Source organism: Dermacentor silvarum, chromosome 8 (genome assembly GCF_013339745.2).
Source record: "Dermacentor silvarum isolate Dsil-2018 chromosome 8, BIME_Dsil_1.4, whole genome shotgun sequence".
NCBI classification, from domain to species: Eukaryota; Metazoa; Arthropoda; class Arachnida; order Ixodida; family Ixodidae; genus Dermacentor; species Dermacentor silvarum.
Window position 1 is genome coordinate 167,903,661 of NC_051161.1, and position 13,415 is coordinate 167,917,075.

Below are 13,415 nucleotides of genomic sequence, written 5' to 3' on the forward strand. Positions count from 1 at the left end.
CAACGGCAGACTGAGCTACGCCACGCAATCAATTAACGACAGGCTTTTTCTGAGTTCTTTTATGGCTCCGCCGCAGCACATACATCACATTGCCGACATAATTGCTTGTGCGTGCTACGATCGCTTCTGATACGCACCGTGATGGTCGGTCTGCTTCTGTTTACTGTTTCTTTTGTTTCTTTTATTACTCCAGCGGCTGAAACTGCAGGCTCGCTTTCATGCGCGAACTTGTTTAAGGAATGATAAACGCGCTACTTTGTGCGTTCTGACGCGTTAAGAAACTTCAAGCTCTAGTGAGTGCAGTGAATAATAAATCCGAAAGCGCAGGTGCTTACGATGCGGGCACGCTGAATGCGCTATGGCGCTCTGTCCTTTACGCAAGAGCGTGGGGTATAAAAAAAACACTGTCGGTGTTACTTGATTACCTTCGTGCCGAGAAGACGTCTAGCGGAGGCGCAACTTCTTTCTATCGACATAAAAGCTTAAAGAGGAAGCTTCTCGCGGCTGAGGAAACGTAAGTGGTGAACCTTGCCTTCAAGGAGCTCTTTCCAGGTGACGTGAGTGAACACTGAACATAATGTTTCAACATAACTAGCCCGGTCACACAGATTGCATCAATAATGTTTTAGTTTTACCGCAGGCTTGCAGCTGTGCCAGTATTCAAAACCGCTTCTTTTTTTCGCCACCCGGCAAGGTCTTGTTCCTAAGCTTCGCGCCATATTCTCATAATAACCGAAAGATCAAATTATATCCAGAAATGGCTCTGCTTGTTTTTAGTTTTATTTTCTAAAATCCAAATGCAGCACAATTTCTCTAACTATGCTGTGACATTTCTTTTCTATATAGAAACACTGTTAGCAAAGGCACAACTTTACTGCCTTCATGCTATCGAGGGTGCAGCTTCATGGTTGTTGGTTTGGCATTTTTATAAGTGTACACGGGGCGTAATACCCCTAGAGACTGGTAGCACAATACCGAAGGAGTACCGTTACTCTGCCGCGCTGGCCTTGCATTATTAATTTGAAAACAGGATATTGCTCGCACTACTACTGAGTATCGACAACCGTAGAAACAATAGCTTTGTAATTTCCCCTAAATACCTTCGTCTAATTTTTAATAATCAATGTCAAATGACAGTGGCGTTAAATGTGCGAGCTTCTTTACGCAGCTTCGTGTAGGAACGCCAGTGCCCCATTTTGCGTGGGAAAAATTTACATGGTGGCTCTACTACAATAGGCAGTTGTAGCTCGTCTACGTTCAAACTTCAGAATATATCCTTACAATCTGTGAGCCACTTTAATACGGTAGGTATAATCATGACATGCGGTCTTGGAATGTAGACGACTGCATTAGTCACTGTCCTTCAGTGATACTTTATGGCCATTCCTGGCCTGAAATTTAAGGAAATGGGGCCTGGGCCTTTGGGGCCGGGTGAGGAAGGGGGGGCGGGGGGGGGGGGGCTTTCGGTTTATATGTACTAAAATTCGTATCCGATTACTCGCTGTTAGATCCATTGAGTAGCGCTATTAAAGATCCGGCTCTTATCGTTATGGCTCTGTTTTCGAGTTGGTGAAGTCGAGGAACAGCGTTGAGCCAAGGCCATTTTGCGAAGACGGAGACAAGCGTATTTTCCATATTTTTGCAGGCATGCGACTCTTATATAACTCAGTAAAACTATGAATATATGTAAACAATCGCAGTCATCCCTATGGGTCTCTGTTTCCATAATCGGTGACGTCAACCAGACCATGTGGTGAGATTAGAAATGTGTTATGATAATTAAGAACACATTTAAATGCCGAGCAAAATCAGTGCCAGTTTACATTCCGAAGCTGACTATGAATACAGCAAGTTTTGCCTGAATAGAATATCAATAATAAAAAAGCAGTGCACGAGTATAACGGTTCGGTTACATGCACTTAAGGGCAGCATTGTTTTATAATTATAATCAGCCATGCGCCAACTAGCGAAAACATATATATTTTTAAGAAAAGAAAAGGGCCACACCCTAGCTTAGTATAGTGACAATTTGGGCCGGTTGGACTTAATAATGATGCATGCGTCTGTAGTTTATTCTCATATATCAGTTGCATAAACATAACTCCTTGTCCTTGTTTGCTTCTTGCTTCGTTAACTGAGCTCTTGCACAAAATCAATGTGACTGAGCATCGCTAATTTTCTATTGCACTTTGGTATGATGTCAGTTCCACCATTACATGAACGTGAAGGACTCCTATTTTGTTATCACACTATATGCAATACACAAATGAAGCCCCACGCTGGTGACGAGTAAGTGATAACGGCTTTTATTGCCTTGCGCGATCGTGCTAGCGTTAGTAGTCAGCCATCAGCACGCCACTAGTGATAAATTTAAAACAAATATTTTGACTTTATATACACATGAGAGTGTTTTTGGGGGAGGAATTAGCTGTATTTACGCTGTTTTTCAGTCTATTGGTTGTTACAAATATCAGAACATTATTCTTAGGTTAAAAAACTTAAAGTGGTACATCGCATCTGAACAAGACTGTCATATACCAACGTGATTGCAAGATCTTGCACTCATGTTGGTATATGAAGATGTGAAGTAATTTTGGAACAATAAAACGAAGGTAATATTGATAGCCCCGAAACATTTGTATGCTGCCTTAAGCGGGCGAAATATTGCGACACGACACGCGGTACATTGGTGGTCATACGAAGCTACTCACAGATTAGTTTCAAGACTTAAGGAGCAGCACAACGAGAAGATAGATTACCGGGCTAGTCCATGAGCGTTCATAATAAACTTTAGCACAGACAGGACGATACAGGTGGGACACAGGACAAGGCGTCCCCCTCCTGTGAAAACAGGCATGAGGAGGGTGCTGAGGAAACCGAGCATAATATAAAATTTGGGAAAGAAAAGTTTGTGGAAATCCACAGAGGCAACACGGACACATGTGCACAATTTGCAGTGTTTGGCAAAATCGAGCCCGTTCCGGTCGATGAAGACTACTCATGCTCTCACTCATACTCGAAAGCTGTGCCGACATTTCAAGATACATTGTTTTTAATGCGCCAACAACGCATTATACAACCATAGCACGTTTCTTTTTGCAATATAGATTCCTTTATTCTGTGTGCTACACTACTGCACATCCTGGACAGCTTCAGAGGAACAAAGAAGTACTTTCTAATACTGTATCTCAAACCTACTTTTTCCCAAATTACGAGCAACCCTATGACATTAAGGTACTAGTTCAGGCATCTTCAATTGCGTGGAACAAGTACTGTTGCGCCGTTGTCCTTTCAGGTTCTGAAGCAAGGCAAGCTTTGAGGCTCACATTGTTTCACTGCACTTGCTTCCGAAAGTGACAGACAAGCGGCGCAACAACATATACTTGTGCCAGGCAATCGCAGAGGTTTTTCTTGGTCTTTCCGTTGTTTTGATGGCTCTTCTGCGCATGCTCCTTATGTCTAGATTCTTAATAACTAGGGATGTGATACTAAAAGATGTCAGTTGAGAGTAGCGCCATGTCCTGTTTCCTTCTTGTGTGGTGCTGTTAGCGTTAAAGCTTATTATCAGCAGCATGTAACAGGTACACAAAGTGGTTCTCTGGTGCTAAAGACACTTGTTTGCTAAAAGGGAAGGGGGGGGGGGAAATCCCCCTTTTTTGGGGGGGTTGGGGGTGCTGCTTGCGTGGGTAAGTGCATGCGTGTGTGTGAGTCTATCACCTTGCGCCTGAAACTATGACCAAGTTGGTCGTAAGATTAGCTTTACTTTTCTACGTATGCCTCACTGTCTAGAATGTCTGATTTGTGTGCCGAGTGCCCGTAATTGTTTACTTTCTACTACAGGCGCTTGGAATTCAAACGTGGCAGTAATGCAACAAGTGGCATCCTAACAACAAATGCACTTATTTTCGGTCCTTCCGTTCATGATCTCTATGAACTTTGTGACTGGTTGGTACCAGAAAGTGTTGCGATATCTCGTGTATAATATTTTAGAAACAAATGCCAAGTAGAAATTCCTGTTTACATATTTTTCATCATCTTTTAGCGTTGACAAACTTGCCCCCTTTTTCCTGTTCAGGACAATGCAGACCGCAGTCAAAGCCATTGCCATCATTGGATTGGTTGGAAATCTTGTCGTTCCGAGCTATCCTATGGTGCACGCATCGGTAAGGCAATGGTTGTTCATTATTAAACGAGGTCTTAATGCAAATATACTGGCTGGGCTAATTCTTTTAGTGGTATTACTTTCCGAAGGTGCTTTTAAAGCTGCCTGAAGATACTGTTTAAACATGTTTTAAAGCTATCTGAGCAACCCTGGAATAACTTGAAGTGTTAATTTCAGCATAGCTTGATCTGAGTCAGCAACAAATCCGTCAAAATTGAGCCGATAATAGCTTACTCCATGTTATATCAGCCTACCGTCAACTTAAGTAAACAAAGTGAGCGCTATACGGAAGAGCCCATATGCTGGCTGAATAAGGAAAAAAATATCCCCACCCATTCCACTCCACGAAGATGGTCGAACAGTGAAGCTGTGCATTCGCGGTCGCTTGGCTCCATCGTACGTAGAGCGCACGGCGCAAACACCTTATACTGCTCATATTCCCGAGGAACAAGCCGCCCGACGTATAGGCGCCAATGAGAGCTTGCTCAGGGAACGCGCTAGGAACGCCATCACCCGTGGAAGCCAACTTTTATACCCCGGCGCCTCTTCTCTTCCTTCCCAGCGCGCGCTCTGATTGGTCGGCTCCTCTCCTCCCGGCGAGCGGGTCACGTAACCTCCCTGGCTCTGTTCCTGCGTGTCGGCGGCTGTTATAGCCGGCGCACGCTTGACTGAAAGCTCCGCTGTTAAAAATTGACGTAGCTTTCACTGGAGGTGCAATGCTAAAGAGGTAGTGGAGCTGATGGGCACCTAGCTATTCCTGGATTTCGGGCTAGGCTAAGCACTGCCAAGTCATCCCCAGCATTTTCCGGAATTTATTCATTATTGATCGATTGTCGATTAGCTATCGATTGGCTACCGCAATATATTGGCCACGTATTTGGGCTAGGCTAAGCACTACCAAGTCATCCCCACCATTTCCCGGAATTTATTGATTATTGATTGGTTACAGATTAGCTATTGATCGGCTATCAATTGCCTATCGATGACTGACTAAGCTTACGTTGTCAAAACTATGCTTAGCTAGACTTTACCAAGCTCAGCTTCGGTAGTTCACAAAGAGAGAATGAACTTTATTACGGTAGTTCACAGAAATATGTGCCTTTGCGCATGGACCCTTTCTGCACTGCCGCCAGGATCGCCACACATTTTTGGATTCAGCAGGCACATCACGCCACGCTTACACAGCTCCGCTGTTAAAAAAATTGGGAGGAGGCTTAGGCTTCGCTTCTAAGAGTGCAACGCGATAGCATTCAAAGATCCCTGACCGCTACTGATTGTTCCCGACGACTGCAGCGTAAGCAACCATAAGCTGCAACTTATGCAGCTTATGATTACTGGCAAACACTGGCGGCGAACGCTATGCATGTAACCGAGCTATCTCCGCGTGGGCCGATCGCGGAGATAGTCCACAACCGCGCCAAAGAAATTACGCTATTTTTAGGTTTCCGTATTTGTTTTGCACTTTCAATATTTAAGTCTGAGAAGCTTTAACATAAAAAGCATGCGCTGTGGGTGTTTCGTTTCTTGATATTTGTTTGTGGATTGTCATTCTCAAAATTCCGAGGAATAGCTTTGCCAAGAATACAAGACAAGGTATGAGCAACATTAATGGTATAATCGTGTGGCATACCTAAACGTGCTTGGGAATTATTTTCTCGGCCTGGGCCTGTTCGTTGAAGTTCGGCGAACGTTTCTCCACATATTGTTCCCATGAAACTGCTCTCATCCTGTTCGTCTTGCGGCGGCGAGTCAGTAGAGGCAGGGTACAAGATGTCGACATGGGTCTTGTATGTGAGTGAATTAGTTATGATGCCAATGGAAATGTTGGAAACTGTTGCGTACCCCATGTTGGGTCACCTCACCCGTCTCTCTACAAACAATAGATTGCCCAACGAGCGAAGGATCATAACATGGGGTCATATAAAAAACAAAAACGGTCAAGAAATGAAGCACATTTCCTAAACATGTTTAAACTTAGAATTAATTAGGAAAAGAAATAAAGCACATTCCGCACTTCTACAATGACACCGTTGGTCGCGTAGATGACTATGACGTCGAATTGCTGCATCTCATGCTCCACCGTGATGGCAGCCTTCAGGTCCCCCCCCCCCCCCCCCCCAGCCTTCAGTCCTTGAAATTTTCCAGCCGACCGAAGGCGCAGGGCACCGTGCCGATTTTGAACGGCCTACCGCACAGGAAAGGCCGGTATTTAGCCAAAGCCCGAATATCGCTAGGTGCCCCTTTTTTACCGTGCAAGAATCGGGTTGCATAGGTTGACCCGGCTAGCATAGCAATGACCGGCTAGCATAGGCTATTACCCTTTAAATTCCGTCTCACTTTATACCAGCGCATCACCGAAATGTACCCCGCTTACGCATGTGCATATTTCCCTAGCCACGTCTTCGTTGGGGCTTCCTCCAACCGCCTACATTTCGAGGCTGATATGCAGGCTGGAGGAAGCCTAACCTTGAGAGACGGGAAGAGAGCGGTGTGGATCAGAGGGCAAACGGAATAGCCGATATTCTAGTTGACATTAAGAGAAAAAAGTGGAGCTGGGACGGCCATGCAATGCGTAGGATGGATAACCGGTGGATCATTGGAGTTACAGAATGGATACCAAGAGAACGGAAGCGCAGTCTAAGATGGCAGAAAACTAGGTGGGGTGATGAAGTTAGGAAATTTCCTGGCGCAAGTTGGAATCAGCTAGCGCAAGACCGAGGTAATTGGAGATCGCAGGGAGAGGCCTGCGTCCTGCAGTGAACATAAAAATATAGGCTGATGATGATGATGATGATCTGCTTCGAAAGGAGACACAAGATTATTAGCAAGATTAAATGGCCGGCTGGGATGTTTAGGTAGTTGTATAGAGAAAATGTTATCTCACACTGTTGTGGCACCACGTTTTAAATATTGTGCCCTTGTAACCAAACACTGCCGAACGTATGAGTTAACAATTTAACTATTTTTAGGGCGCACTTCAACCGAAACGGAAAGAGATACATTGATTCACCATCACCATCAGCCTATATTTATGTTAACTGCCCGTACGAAGGCCTTTCCTAACAATGTCCATTTTCCATTGTCTTGCGCTAGCTGATTCCAAGTGCTGCCTGTATATTTATTTAATTTCATCACCACACCTAATTATCTGCCGTCCTCGACTGTGCTTCCCTTCCCGTGGTACCCATTCTCTAATTGTTCACCGGTTATCTGCCCTACGCATGTGTTCCGCCCAGCTCCATTTGTATCTCTTAATGCCCATTCCAGAGGCTCAATTGCAATCACGAATTCTTGTTCCCTTGCCAAGCTATTGAATATTACCTCTGTCTTCTGCATAATGATCTTCAGCCCTGCTCTTACACAATCTCGGTTAAGGTCCGCTATCATTTGTTGCAATTCGTCTCCAGCGTCACTGCACAGGGCAATTTCATCTACAAACCGAAGGCTGTAGAGCTGCTCGCCGTTGATTCCCACTCGTAGTTCTTCCCAGGATAATAGCTTGAATACTTTTAAGCAAGGATTGGATATCATTGGAGAGATTGTGTCCCCTTGTCGGAGCACTTTCTTGATGGGTATTTTTCCAGTTTTGGAGAATAAAGGTAGCTGTAGAGCCTTTGTAGATATTTTATAAGATATTGGCGATGCTTCCTGTATTCTTTGAACACGCAACGCTTCCATTATTGCTGGTATCTCTATTGAATCAAATGCCTTTTGGCACTAGCATTACGGGATCTGAAAAAACACTCCTAGACACCCTGCGGCTACTGCTGTGCGAGTGAACTCTCTTTGTCCTTCGCATTCTAATTTTCCTTTCCTTTAACATTTCACTCCCTCTCCCCAGTGCAGAGTAGCGAGTCAGACGTCCGCCTGGTTGACTTACCTACCTTGTCTTTTTCTCTTTGTTTCTCAGATGACAGGAGTAGCGGCGAGCACGGTCCTCCAATACGAACTGACAGGTCAATCCTGTCCGCTCTTTATGCATTTATCATCACCGTGCGTTCTACACTAATTACTGGTGACCACGTAGATTCGAGAATGTAGGACACACGTATGCGTCAAACACACGGAGTCAAAGTAGACAAGGCTCTTTCCCCCCCCCCCCCCTCGCCGGTGACGCAGCGGCGATGGCGTTACGGTGCTAAGCACAAGGTCGCGGCTTCGATTCCCGGCCGCAGCGGCGGCATTTTGATGGTGGCTAAATACATAAACGCTCGTGTACCATGCATTTGGTGCACGATAACGAACCTCGGGTGGTAGCAAATATTCAGGAATCACTGTGGCGTGCCTCATAAGCCTTTCTTGGCTCCGGCACGTCAGACTCAATCTAAAATATTGCTACGATACGGGAGGACGCTTGAAAGTGAAGGAAGACGACGTGAGTTCGGACTGCGACATCTTAGGTCCCTAGGCCTCTCGCATCCATCATTTCCATTAATAAACGCATCTCACCGTAACAGTATTGGTCGAGATGCTGGGTAACGAAGAGGAGTCCAGGACGAACGACCACGGAAGCGCAACATCTGAAACTACGCCGAAGCCGCCGCCTGGCCGGAGTACCACCGCTTCCATTGGACACGGTTCCTAACGGTGCCAACGCGCTGACTTCGTCTGGCGTAACGTGTCAACATCACATGGCGCCACGGACCTTCGCCGGAAAGGTCGGAGAAGACGTTGAAGACTGGCTGAACCACTACAGTCGGGTGAGTCGATACAACCGTTGGAATTCGGACACCCGGCTGAACAACTTGCCATTGTTTCTAGAAGGCACGGCGCTCGTGTGGTTTGAAAACCACGAAGAAGCTCTAGCCACATGGGAAGACTTCGTGGATGAAGTAAAGAGCTGTTTGGGGACCCACCTTTGAAGAAGAAGCGCTCTGAGCAGACTTTCATGCAGCGTGCTCAAGTGCCAGGCGAGACTTGCACAATTTACATTGAAGAAATCTTGAAACTGTGCAAGTCTGTGGACCCTCGCATGAAAGAAGACAAGGTCGGACATTTTCTGAAAGGGATTGCCGAGGACGTCTACAACTTCCTCATAGGAAAGGACACCTTGGAGTCTGTAGCCGACGTGATCAAACATTGTCGCACGTTTGAGACTCTGAAGGCTAGGCGCATTACACCTAAGTTTGGTAGACTCGCCAACGTCACCACCGTTGCGAGTGTTGACGTCGGTCCTATGCGACCCTGCGATGTCGCGTCAACGATACGACATATCGTACGCGAAGAACTTGATCGACGTGAAGCTGTCGTTGCGACAAGAGCACGTGTCAACGATGCCTATTTGCCTTACGACGCAACGTGGGCGTCCGTTCAGGCCACGGGGTATGACGATGCGCCTCGATCACGAACACCGGAACGACCAACCTACGACTTACATTGTCGCGATGGCCCGCAGAACGCCTTCAACCAACTACATACCATGGCGTCATCGTGGGACGATCATCACGAATACACGGAGCCTAGTGGAAGGTTTCGAGATGTGCGTGAGGCACCTGTGTGCTTCCAGTGCGGTGTCCGTGGACACGTGGCTCGATTCTGCCCTGAGCGCCGTCGCGGACAACCACGGTTTTACCAGAATCCGCCGGCGTCTCCTCGACTGAACAATCGGCCCGGTAGTGCTCGCTGGACAAGGGACACGTACTTCGGAAACAGTTTCCAGCAGAACTCCCGTGGTGACACGTTCATGGGCAACAACTACCGACAGAACACCCGCAGCGACTCGCCCGCCTCCGTACGAAGCTTGACGCCGCCAACTGCACGCTGGCGCCGTTATCCATCGCCTGGTCGCCGTGTCACTTCCCCACCGCCGGGAAACTAGGTGGTGCAGCCGATGGAGGTGAGGTCGGCGAACATTTGTCACAACACACACGCGTGCCTCCACCAGTTTCGATGATGCAGAACAAGGTTCACGTCCTCGTAGACGGACTTCAGACGATGGCTTTGATAGACACTGGAGCAGCTGTTCGGTTATGAGTTTAAATTTTAAATCACGGCTAGGACCCAAAGTGATGTTTTGCTGGGACAACTTTGCCACATTCCGAGCAGTGAGTAGGGAGTCGCTGTACCCTGTCGGGATGTGTGTTGCGAGTGTAGCTTTGGGCCACAGAGTGTTCAAGGTGGAATTTGCTGTGTTCTGGCTAGCTCCACACACGACGTAATCTTGGGAATCGATTTTCTACGTGAGTGCGGCGCCACTGTAGATTGCAGCGCTGGTGAAATTTTATTATCCGCTTTGACCGAGGGGTCTACGCGCTGTCATGGTACCCTCGCCGTCACTGACGATATTTGCTTGCCGCCACAGTCGATGAAGAGAGTGCCCGTTGATACCCCTGCTGTAGACGGTGGAACGTTTGATGTCCTTGTGGAGCCGGTCCCCCTCAACTGCGTCAAGAAAAATGTGCTCGTGCCGCGTTGCGCAATTTCTATTACCGATGGGCGATCCTCATTATGCGCGCTGAATTGTTCTAGTGAGCCTGTCGTGCTACCCAGTAGAATGCGGCTTGCCCTCTTCGAACAAAATGTGAGCAGTTGTTGTATTGCAGCTTTAAGCAACGAAACAGTAGACCACGTGGCTGTCACTCACCCTACAGAGGACAAGTTTCTGGGTATGGTCATCAAGTCGTTGCCGTCAGAGAAGCGCCGAGCCTTGGTCGACGTCCTGGCCAAGCATGCCACAGTCTTTGATTTTGCGCAGAGCGAGGAACAATTTAAAGTGCCAGAGTCACGTACTCGTCACGTGATTGACACGAGATCCGCTCATCCTATCCGGCAGAAACCATACCGTGTCTCACCTGCAGAGCGCAAAATCATAGCTCAACAGGTGGAAGAAATTCTCAAGAAGGAGGTCATTCAGGAGTCATGCAGCCCTTGGGCTGCACCTGTGATCCTTGTAAGGAAGAAAGACGGTTCTTGGAGATTCTGTGTGCATTACCGACGTCTCAACTCTATCGCCAAAAAGGATGTATACCCGCTTCCCAGGATTTATGACGTAATTTACTGCTTGCATTCTGCCTCGTACTTCTCCTCCGTGGATCTAAGGTCCGGTTATTGGCAAATTCCCATGCATTTGGACGACAAGGAGAAAACGGCCTTTGTAACCCAAGTGTGAAATCAATGTTACCCAAGTCTGTTTGAATTCAATGTAATGCCGTTTGGCTTGTGTAACGCCCCAGCCACGTTTGAGCGCTTCATGGATACTATTCTGCGTGGACTGAAGTGGGAAATTTGTCTATGTTATCTTGATGACGTTGTAATTTTTGGCCGTACATTTGACGAGCACAATCGCCGTCTTGACATCGTTCTTACATCTCTTGAGAGAGCTTCGCTCACCTTGAATTCTAAGAAGTGTCACTTCGGCAACCATGAGACTCTGGTTCTTGGTCATCTTGTCGACAAGCACGGCGTTCGGCCTGACCCTCAAAAGGTCGCTGCAGTTAGCAGCTTCAATGAACCGCAGTCACTACGAGAGTTGCGAAGTTTCTTGGGCTTGTGCTCGTACTTCCGTCGCTTCGTGCCTAAATTTGCCGACCTGGCTTACCCCCTGACATGTCTACTCAACAAGGACGTGCCTTTTCAGTGGTCAGCAGAATGCGAGTCATCGTTTAAGCAGCTCAAGTTTGTACTGACTTCGGGGCCCTTACTTCGCCACTATGACCCATCTGCTGCAACCGAACTTCACACCGACGCCAGTGGTATTGGCCTCGGGGCCGTCTTGGTTCAACGGCATGACACCATAGAACATGTGGTTGCCTATGCCAGTCGTTGTTTAAGTAAACCTGAGCTCTACTATACGGTGACGGAGCAAGAATGACTCGCGGTCGTCTTCGCTGTCCACAAGTTTCGCCCGTATATCTACAGACGCCGATTCTGAATTGTCACCGAGCATCACTCGTTATGTTGGCTCACCGGACTACGCGACCCATCCGGCCGTCTTGCTCGTTGGGCCATACGATTACAAGAATATGACTTTGAAGTGTGTTACAAGAGCGGTCGTCGTCACGCTGACGCTGATTGTTTATCAAGGCTTCCCCTTTCGACGACCGAGTGTGACGCAGACAATTTCAATGAATACCTAGCAGTTGTAGACCCTCTATTTCCTGACCTTACCACCTTTCGCACGCAGCAACGCAGGGACACCAGTCTGGCTGCTCTATTTATCTCCGAAGCGAATGGTCAACGCCGTTACATTGTAAAGGATGGCATTCTTTACAAGCAAAATTATTCTGGCAAGGGTGCCCGTTTGCTTCTAGTCGTGCCGACAAGCTTGCGGCGTGATGCGCTCCAAGTAATGCACGATGACCCTACATCTGGACATATGGGATTTTCCAGGACGTTTCAGCGCACACAAGAACGTTTCTTCTGGCCAAAGATGCGCCAAAGTGTATCAGCGTACGTTGCGAGCTGTGAACTGTGTCAACGCTACAAGCGCCCAACTAGCGGCCCTCCCGGACTTCTGCATCCCATCACGCCCACTGCTTCATCGTTTGAGGTAGTTGGTGTTGACCTGCTCGGCCCTCTGCCGCGATCAACGACAGGCAACCGGTGGATTATAGTATGCGTCGATCACCTGACACGCTATGCAGAAAGTGCGGCGATTCGTGCAGCAACGGCCGCTAAAATTTCACACTTCATGCTCTCATTCGTCATTTTACGCCATGGATCCCCTCGTGTTGTTATCAGTGATCATGGCCGGCAATGGCCGATGATCCAATGGCCAGGGCCGATGCGGTTGAAGAGCTTCTCCGGCTTTCTACGTCTCATTTTTGTCACACCACCCCGTACCACCTACAGACTAACGGTTTAACTGAATGGACCAACAGAACTCTCATCAACAAGCTTGCGATGTATGTTGATTCCGCTCACGAAACTTGGGACACTGTGTTGCCTTTCATAACTTTCGCCTACAATACCGCAAAACAAGAGACCACCGGATACCGCCCATTTTATCTCCTATACGTCCGCCAACCGCGTACAGCTCTCGATTCTATCCTTCTGTTCTTCGAAACCGCTGAAACTTCTCTGGCCAAAACACTTTGCCGCGCAGAAGAGGCCCGGCGCATCGCCCGCCTCCCAAGAACGCTCTAAAACCCGTTATGACGAGCGCCATCCGCGCGTATCGTATGAGAAAGGCGATTTGGTGTGGCTATGGACGCCACTTCGGAAGCGCGGCCTATACCAAAAGTTCTTGGCCCGTTACACCGGCACCTTTGTCATTATGGCACGTCTCAGTGATGTCACGTACGTAATTTGTCGA

At 47.6% G+C, this 13,415-nt stretch overlaps 1 protein-coding gene across 1 annotated transcript in view; it reads left to right on the forward strand.

Annotated features, from left to right (window-relative positions):
* The first annotated feature begins 421 nt into the window (after positions 1 to 421).
* The window catches only part of LOC119462571 (uncharacterized), a 74,991-nt gene continuing 61,997 nt past the window's right edge, over positions 422 to 13,415 (forward strand). Inside the window, exons 1-2 of the mRNA XM_037723908.2 lie at positions 422 to 514; positions 4,076 to 4,163. Of these exons, the coding sequence (XP_037579836.1) occupies positions 4,080 to 4,163 (84 nt within the window). The 5' untranslated portion in view covers positions 422 to 514; positions 4,076 to 4,079. The remainder of the gene's footprint in view (positions 515 to 4,075; positions 4,164 to 13,415) is intronic.